The following is a 9,861-nucleotide window of genomic DNA, read 5'->3' as shown; positions in this document are numbered from 1 at the left end:
ACTCAAATTATATCGTGTTTTAATTGTGACTGAGGTAGTAATGTCAAGTATCCAGAAGTATTAGACTTAAATTATTTATGTGCCTTTTCTCTTTTTCTTTGGTTGGTAAAAGATCAAAAGTTTCCTCTCCTTGGGTTGAGTGAAATTATTTAAAACAAAACAAAACAGAAGATCCAGAAGTTAGGTTTTATGGACATCTAACAGAGTGAGCAATACATTTCTTTGGGATACTGTTGTTTGGGTAGGAACAGGGGACTCGGGATAAGGAGCTGTGCAGTCTTCTGGGGCCCTCAGCTGCACGAGCTGTCCCATCTGTTCTTGTGGCTGTGCCGTGACAACAGTTAATAAGAGCTGTGAAGACCGTGCAATGGCCAAGATGTCCTAGGTGGTGCTTACTGTGTCCCCATACTTGGGTTTAGGGAATGGCATCAGTGGCCACAGGAAAAATGGGCTGCCTGGCCTCTGAACCCTCTATTCTCTGGGCTTTTGATTTTTTTTTTCCAGGATTCTGAAGCAGAGACATAAGAGCTCAGTAAGAAGCATTGGATGCTGTGGTGAGGGGTGAGGTAGATGAAGGGTGTCTCTATATATATAATGATGATGGGAATACTAATTATCATAATGACTATCATTGACAGTGTGTCTTCTGGACATGAGAGTGTTTACAAATTATCTCTCTTAATTCCTGCAACAACCCTGTGCTCTTATTATTCCCATTTTGCAGATCTGGAAGGCGAGGCTCAGAGAGGTTCAGTGACTTGCCCATTTTCACACACTGAAATAGCTGATATTTGAATGCAGGCTATTAACCATTGAGTTATACTGTCCCTCTTCAAAAAACAGGACTATGTTAGCAAATAGTACTCTCTTCAATTAGCGCGCGCGTGCGCTACACACACACACACACACACACACACACACACACACACACACACGCACATCCCAAAACCAACACCAAAACAAAAGTTGGCACATTTCCCCTGTTTCAGCCCCAGTTTAGATTCAGAACGGAGTTCTCATCACACACATTCCTGACAGGTGAGAACAGGGCCAGGACCCACAGAAAGGTTCTCTGCGTCCTGGAAAAAGGAAAAAAAATCCAATTTTCTGATCAGCTCTCCTGTCAGGTGAAAATGGAATTTGGGGCAACTTATGGAACTTTCTGGATATATGAGAATTTAGCAGACATCATCATTCACTTATTTTCAGTGATTCCCTGAAGATTTCCCCCTCCTTACAACTTTTTAAAAAGAAGAGGTGAGTTTGGGAGGCATGCATTATGGAATGATTTATCCTTAAATGGTTTATATGTTTCTGATAAATTCTACAGAGGACTTTGCAGAAATAAAACTAATATTCTAATTTAATGTTTCCACATTGCAAGGGCTTTTGTTTTTTTCTGGCTAAGACCTGTAGGACTTTAGTAAGTAGTCATGATAAATTTGATTAATGAAGCTTCCTCGTTTTGTCTTCCACATTTCCTTTCCCAATGACTTTCAATAGTGTCCTGCCAAATCCACTCATCTGTGTCTCTCTGTGTGTTAATGCACGGAAACTTAATTTAGAGTCTGGTTTATTATGTTTAGTACCAACTGAGAAAATGTAAAATGTTGCTCAGTGAGAATGGATATGTTTGTTATTTGTTAATTCATTCAACAAAAATGTTTCATTTACCTACAATATGCAAGGAATTTACTCGACCCCCGAAGGCATGTCAAGATAATTACAGAACCTGGAAGCCAACAAACATAAATTTAAATCACTTACATTTTTCTTTCTCTGGTCAGATCTGACCGTGTTTACACAAAGGAGGCATAGATGATATGGCTCTAAACTGGCTTTTCAGGCTCTGATGTTCATTATGCACAGCCCAGAGACAGCTGAAGGGAACACAAATATTTTTAAAGGGTGAGCTTTCCTTCCCTGAAAGACCAGGCCAGGCCCCATTGGCTGCACTTTCCAGCACAAAGGCATGGTTTAGTAACTTTAAAATTCAGAATAAAAACACACCTAAGCCCTATCTGTGTGGCTCCGTTGATTGACGTGTCATTCCATACAACGAAAGGTTGCAGTTCAATCTCAGGTCAGGGTGAGTAGGGGAGGCAACCGATGTTTCTTTCACATTGATGTCCCTCTCTCTCAAATCAATAAACATATCCTTGTGTGGGGATTAAAAAAAAAAAAACCACCTCAAAAGGTCTCTGAGTAGAAAGGGCTGGGGGCATGAGAGGAGGAGAAAGAAGAATGTCTGGAAGATTCTGAGTTTGGAGAAAGAATTTAATTCCTTTCTCTTAGCTGCTCTCTTGTGCCTGCTGCCCTTTTCCCTTTCGGGTCCAGCTGCCAACACAGGTCTCTGGCGCTGCTCCCTCTTTGTGTTCCTTCCTTGTCCTAGAATACACGTGGCAATGACCTTGGCCAGAGCTGAGGGAGCTGGATTTCTCTTTAAAGAGGCAGCTGCTTCCGAGGGTATCCGCGCTTCTTTCCAGATGAATATATCATCTTTCTCCAGTGGAATATATCATCTTTCGTAACTTTTTCATCCAAACATCACATCAGATCAAAGTAATTCTATTTTTTCCAGCAGCCTCTACCCTTGAGTACAGTACATACTTATGCACATATTATCCTTCTAGGGTGTTTTTTTTCCCCCATGCATTTCTGAACATCTGCATTTCAAGTATTTTTCCTATTTAGTTGTAAACTTCCAGCTATGCCTGTGATTGCATCTGAAAGACCGCAACTAAATCAGACTAGTGCAGGTCTTCTCTCTAATTGGCCATGGTTTTATGACATAGTTCTACCAACTGATTTTAAACTGTGTTCCATTTACCTGACCTTCCCACAGTGCAGAACAAATCTAAATCTGCTTCCTTGGTCTCTTACGGGGTGCCTTGCACAGGGTTTATTTAATCATCGTTTGTGGGCTCCTAGATCTGAGAGTCTACTACCCAGAGGCTGGTGAGCAGCACTTATCTATCTCTAGATGGGATGGAAGAAGAGGAACCTGGTTTGAATGGTGGGGGAAGATTTAGGTTAGATATAAGCAACAGCTTAAACCTTGTAAGTCTTGACAGAAGGAGATTGTGGAGTTTTCCTTGAAGGTCTTTGAAGAAGAAGGAAGAAACTAATCTTGACAGATAGCTTCAGCTGCTCTATTCAGGAGAGGGAAGGAGAAGCAAGCGTTGGCATTCAGCTCAGAGAATTAGCTCAGTCACGATGCCTCTATGTTGGTGTCCCTCGTTAGGGCACCATAATGCCAGGGTTCTTTTCGCAGCCTTACAAAGGGTTCAGCATTCTGGAGAAAGGGGCTGCGCGTAGATGATTAAGAAGGAGTCCAAGGACAAAAGATAGTTTTGAAAGGCATTGGGGGTCAGAGGAGCTTTAGCTAAAGGGAACTGAAGACTCTCCTTGTCTCAGGACCCCGTGGTATTTATTAAACACAATTTGTCCCAAGGCAAGGTGGAAATATACACTTCAAAGGGTAAGGTATCAAAGGGTATAGAAGCATTATCAGTTTGGGGACTAGCCTACAGCTGTTCAGGTGTTTGGCCAACAGGAGGCAATAAAATGCCCTGAGTTGTCTGGCAGCTAACAATCCTATTCAGGTTTGGGGGAAGTGCCGTTTAGCCATTTCCAACAGGTAAACTACATTTGACTCAACCCTGTTGAGCTCCCCAAGCTTCACCAACCTTTTGGTGAAACTCTTGTAATTATTACATGCTGGAATTGGTTCTCGGCACCTCTAGAAATAGAATCCAAGTCTATACTTGGACAAGAAAATTGTTGTCCCTTTCCAAATAATAGCTTCTATTTATTAAGTGTAGAGCACTTTTTCTCCATTTTATCCCAATCTTGTAATAATCCTCTAAGGTAGTTATTATCATCCCCATTTCATAGATGAGACATACTGGGTTAAATAACTTGCCCAAAGTCATATAACTGGTAGGTGGTGGAGCAGAGACTAAAACCCAGATCTCCTACCAACTCAAAAGCTGTGCCCCTAATCATTACATGGTATGAAATCCTTTAGTGAGGGATCAGATGTCAGTGGGCATCCTTGGACCTGTAGAAAATGTTTGTCATTGAAATTTACAGCTTCCAAAATGGGAAAAACAACTTGAGCACTAACCTGAATTCACTACCTTACTTGACTTGGGTCACAGATTTCTACACAATAGATTTTCACCAAATTTGTGTTGACTGACTCTGAAAACTAATTAATTGTCTTTAGGATATGGAGGAAAGCCCAGTGCAAATCATTACTAAACCAATACTTATTGAATGGTATCAGTATTTTAGCCTATAATCTGCCTTGTGCCAATGTATAGACAGCACATTCCAAATATTTTGCTATAGTGTTTTCTAGTGAGTTTATGTTTCTTTAAAGGGGAGATTAAACAGCATCTAGTTTATGGCTTTTAGAAGATTATTGAATCTACTGGATGAATTAATGTAGTCACTTTGGGTTATATTATTTTTAGATATATTTGCACTTCTAGGAAAAAAAGAAGGATCTCTTACACTTTGAGACAGCATGGAGGGACCTGGAGAGTATTATGCAAAGCAAAATAAGCCTGTCTGAGAAATACAAGTATCACATGACCTCACTCATACGTTGAATCTAATGAACAACATAAACTGATGAATAAAATAGATCCAGAGACATAGAAGCATAGAACACAGACTGTAGAATCTCAGAGGGAAGGCAGGGGGAGGGTGGGAAGTGATCAACCAAAGAATTTGTATGCATATATACATAACCCTTTAACAGAGACAGTGGTGAAGGCCTGGGGCCAGGGGCGGGCTGGCTAGAAGGAGTCAATGGATAAAAAAGGGGGACATATGTAATGGGAGTCAATGGATAAAAAATGGGGACATATGTAATACTTTCAACAATAAAGATTTAATCTATACTAATAAAAGGGTAATATGCTAATTAGACCAGGAGACCTTCGGGACATCCTTCCAGACAAAGCCATGGTGGTGGGGTAGAGGCAGAGGCGGTTAGGGGTGATCAGGCCAGGAGGGGAGGGCAGTTAAGGTGATCAGGCCAGTGGAGGGGCAGTTGGGGGTGAGCAGGCTGGCAGGGGGGGCAGTTGGGGGTGATCAGGCCTGCAAGGGGGGGCAGTTGGGGGTGATCAGGCCTGCAAGGGGGGGCAGTTGAGGGCTAAAAGGCTGGCAGGGGGGCCAGTTGGGGGTGAAAAGGCCAGTGGGGGGGCTGTTGGGGGCAAGCAGGCCGGCAGGCAGAGTGGTTAGGGGCAATCAGGCAGGCAGGCAGATGAGCGGTTAGGAGCCAGCAGCCCTGTGGGATCAGGCCTAAACCGGCAGTCAGACATCCCCCAAGGGGTCCCAGATTGGAGAGGGTGCAGGCCCGGCTGAGGGACACCCACCCCCCCTGCACGAATTTTGTGCACTGGGCCACTAGTTTAAAAAATAAAATCAGAATGGGACAAAGTTGACTGAATGAAATCTATATCTTAACTATTATATATTCTTGACCTTTCTGCATTTTATTATATTTCCATATTGGGTTTTCATCGACTTCTTAAGGATCAAATTAAATTATCTAATTAAGCAATGTAGAAGTTTAATTGCGTAAGGAATAATGAAATGAATGAACTGGAATAAAAGATTAAACAAATAATAAAGACCTTTGGTCTGATTAATCAAACCATATAAAATGTCACCCAGATGACTGAAAAAAATATTTACCACATAAATATTTTAAAAATACTTTGTGCTAAAAAGAGAATAAGCTAATAATCATCTTGCTTTTGAAAATATTAACAGTGGCCCTGGAAGGGATTTGGAGCATTAAAAGGAATTTCCCCATGGGAGGCTTGAAGCCAGGACCACCCAACAGAAACACCTTACTGCCACAAGCCAAGTACTATTCAAGGCACGGAGGGCTGAGAAGTAAGACCCCAATACCCCGACTTCCTCCAAAGCCCTGCGGGCACAGAACAGGTTACACACCAGTGGTGTATGCTTTAATCAACGTTCTCAATCAAAATTTAATCTTTTTTTTTTTTTTTGCCTTGCTTCTCTCTGGTTACTTTTAGGTTAGCCACATTACCTCATTGTGGAATTTAAACAGTAACAGTGCAGCTAACCAATGACCCCATGTATGCAACGGGAGTTCATGCTCTGAGTTGCACTTCTCTTTCCTTTGCTTTGTATAGCCACGTAAGAAACTGTAGCGCACAGTCAGCCTCAGTGGGGAGGAATCTTGCTTCCAGATGGATGACCTTTGTTTACCAGTGGAAGTGGGGAGAGGGAGGTGAGGAAAGTAAGGGAGAATAAGGCAACCGCTTTGCTTGGCTCCCTTGGTTTCACCCTATTTTACGTAAGAGGCCACCAGGCTGGGTGCAGTGCACTGCTCCTCACAGACAAAGTTTGGAACAAAATATTCCTCATTCTTCACTGTCACAGCCAGTGTCTGCCAGGAACATTTGTGGCAGGATGTGGAGAAGGCAGGGGTCTTGACCTAGAAGCACAAGCAGTGTCCAGATAGTCTAGGGACATGAAACTGGGTATACAAATCCTAAAAATATCTCTACAATTAGGAGGTTACCCCAGAGTGAGAAGAGAGAAGGGGGTAAGTGCCAAGCTTGGGGTTACTCAAGTAAGATTCATAATAGCAAATGCTATGTAGCACTTATGATTCTAGATTCTTCACATATATTAACCTTTTTCATCTTTACAACATCATCTTTACAACAATCACATGACACAGATACAATCCATTTCACAGATGAGAAATTGAGGCACAGAAAGGTCGAATAATTTACTAGAATCACTCAGGTGGTAAGTGGAAGTGCTGAGATTCAAACCCAGGCAGCTAGTCTTCTGTGGCTTTTAACCACTAGGCACTATTGCCTCTTTGAGACAAACAATGACCAAGTCTGGGTGTCTGTTGGACCTGGAGTACAGTGAGAGGTCAGCAAAAGTGGGGCAAAGGAGAATGGTCCCCAGGGAGACAGCCCCTGGAATATGAAATCAGTAAAAAGAAAATAATGCCACTAAGACACAAGTTAATAAAATCAAATAAACAGAAACCCTTGTTGCTATAGGAGATTCATGTAGCAAAAAGGAGCCAGTATGGAGACCTGGGTTTATTAAGTAGTAATAGCCACCATTTACCATGTGCCAGGCATGGCAGTGTCTTATATAGTTCTGTAATCCACATGATCCCATGAGATGAGATGTTTAATCTCCGTTTTCCAGGTGAGAACTGAGGCATAGAGACATTGCATTACCCAAGATCCCATGTCTAGGAGGTACTGAGGTCAGAACTACAAACTTTGTGTCCACCCAACTTCTGAGACTATACTCTGAATCACTGGGCCATCATGGCAGAGAATCCAGTCACTGGAAAACAAGGGTGGAACCACTCGTGGTGATTAGACAGGCACAATGCCAGGGCTATGGGATTGCGGGGTTAGAAGTTGGGAGGCAACTACGCTCAAAATCTACAAAGATATCTGTGTCATGAAGCAATGGTTGATTCAACCTAAGTCTGGGCTATGTGCCCATTGGGGGCTGTTGATTTCAACTTTCTACCCAATTTGTCAGGTCCCACTTACAGTGGGTAAATCCATCATTGCAAGCAAACTTGTAAAGCAATTTATTTTCAAGGTGAATAATTTTCTAAATGCCATGTTATAAGACTGGTTTGAAGAACAAAATTACCTTCATTTGAAGACATAAAATAGATTACCCAATTCCTCAATTGGGGACATATGATTTAAAAATATGTTTCATTTTGACCATAATTGCATTACTTCCATCCATACAATGTAGAAGAGACTTGTTCATGGCTCCTGCTCATTGTTACTCTCCCAGACTGCCTTCCTAGCAGGCCTCAGCCCTCTATCTCCAGCCCATGTCAAGCCCTTATAGTGATCATAATATCATATGTAACTGTTACTGTTATCTATCTTAGCTTCACATCAGAAAGTTGCTAGCTGCATTTTGCTGTAATAACTGCCACTATCTGTATACAAATCACAACTGATCAGTCAATATGAATCAGATCAATAACTAAGAATTAAACATTTCTCATTATCAATGAAAAAAGGTAGATAGTTACAAGGCACAGAAATAACATGGATGAACAAAATCTACAGGTAACTTTCAAAATTTGATCAGTAGTAATTCATACACTATCAGAAGCCCATGACGGCAGGAACTGTGTCTCTTTGACTCACCATTGTGTATCTAGAACTTAGCACTGGGCCTGGCAGGCTAAGTGCTCAATCACATTTTGTCACGAGAATGACCAATGTACGATGAACCGGCACGAGTGTGATGAATGCATACTATATGTTCAGAATGTTCTTGCTGCTAACTCACATCTCCCCCTCCACATAAGTATAGGGTTTTCCACCGCCTGAGACTGCTAAATTAAACAGAACGCAGATAACAGAGGGAAAAGCGAGGGAACCTATTGACTTTAGTGTGTGAGTCATGAAAAGTTTTGCGTATCTTACAAACACCTTGGAACTAATGCTTTCAAAGAGAGGTTTTCCATGGGTTACAATATTTCCAGGAACGTCTATAAAATGTACTCACTTAGATAGTCCAATCAGTCCTCACTTATCATCTTTTTTTTTTTTTTATTCACTTGGGCTTCTTTTCTCTTTCTCATGAACAACACAATCATTGCAGCTATGACTTTTCCAATATTTCACGCACATTATTTAAAATTTAAATTTAGAATTATGATCATCCACTTGTAGCTCTAAAACACATTTCTGTTAGAGACTGCAAACAGAAGTTTCACTTTCATCATCCTCACAAGTTTCATTTATTTTCTTTGATCAGTTGCCTTCTCAGTCTGTGGCATGTGCAAACAAGTTGTCTTGCCCTAACCGGTTTGGCTCAGTGGATAGAGCATCGGCCTGCGGACTGAAGGGTCCCAGGTTCGATTCCGGTCAAAGGGCATGTACCTTGGTTGTGGGCACATCCCCAGTAGGGGGTGTACAGGAGGCAGCTGATCGATGTTTCTCTCTCATCGATGTTTCTAACTCTATCCCTCTCCCTTCCTCTCTGTAAAAAATCAATATAAATATATATATATAAAAGAAGTTGTCCAGCCCAGTGCTTCTCAAGCTTCAATGTGCCTACAGATCACATGGGTCTCTTATTAGAATTCAGATTCGGATGCAGCAGGTCTGGCCAGGGGTCTGACATTCTGTGCTTCTAACGAGCTCCCGTGGGAGGAGGAGTGGTTTCTCGGTTACTTGGGTCATGTGGTTGTGGCTTTTACATTCTGCTCTACGGAATGAAGTACATTTGGGAACAAATCAAATTTAGATTAAAGTGGGGTAGGGATTAATTAAAGGGCATTTCCCCAGAGTGAAAACGTACTTACTTATTCACGTTTTTCTTTACTTTAGGATAAGAAGAATACATTTTTCCATTGAGAAGAAACCTCTTTCTCCTAATGTCTGAAAAACAGAGAGGAAATCCCAAGCTTGTTTCACAGTTTAAGATGTGTAAAAAAAAATGTCTATAAATTCTATTATTGGTATTAATTCCTATCTATAAATTAAGCCAAAGTTATCATAGCCTATTGGTAAAGCTTACTAAGCACCTGAAAATAATGAAGGAAAATATACTTATTTTAGTTGTTACAGTTGGGATACATTGGGCTTCTAATTCAGATTATTTTATTAAATATATAAAGCATGATAAAACAAAGGCATATTTATTGTCTTCACTTCAAGTAAACATTATAAACCTAAATCTTTCACTAGGGTATCACTATGTTCATCTATTAAAAACAAACAAACAAAACAAAACATCCAACCAGCTGTACCTATACAGGTTAGTAAATGAATAACACGGATGAAAAGT

The 9,861-nt window shown here is 41.1% G+C and overlaps 1 protein-coding gene across 2 annotated transcripts in view; it reads left to right on the top strand.

The window, feature by feature from the left end:
• The window catches only part of C13H11orf97 (chromosome 13 C11orf97 homolog), a 22,348-nt gene extending 12,809 nt beyond the window's left edge, over positions 1-9,539 (top strand). For both annotated transcript variants that reach the window (XR_008557862.1, XM_028156985.2), the window contains exons 3-4: positions 5,791-5,916; positions 9,402-9,539. Coding sequence is in view for 1 of the 2 variants with exons in the window: in XM_028156985.2 (XP_028012786.2) it covers positions 5,791-5,916; positions 9,402-9,406 (131 nt within the window). In the remaining variant the exon portion in view is untranslated. The remainder of the gene's footprint in view (positions 1-5,790; positions 5,917-9,401) is intronic.
• The last annotated feature ends 322 nt before the right edge of the window (positions 9,540-9,861 follow it).

The sequence above is a fragment of the Eptesicus fuscus genome, chromosome 13 (assembly GCF_027574615.1).
Source record: "Eptesicus fuscus isolate TK198812 chromosome 13, DD_ASM_mEF_20220401, whole genome shotgun sequence".
Taxonomy (NCBI): domain Eukaryota; kingdom Metazoa; phylum Chordata; class Mammalia; order Chiroptera; family Vespertilionidae; genus Eptesicus; species Eptesicus fuscus.
This window is presented reverse-complemented; position numbering and strand designations above follow the sequence as displayed.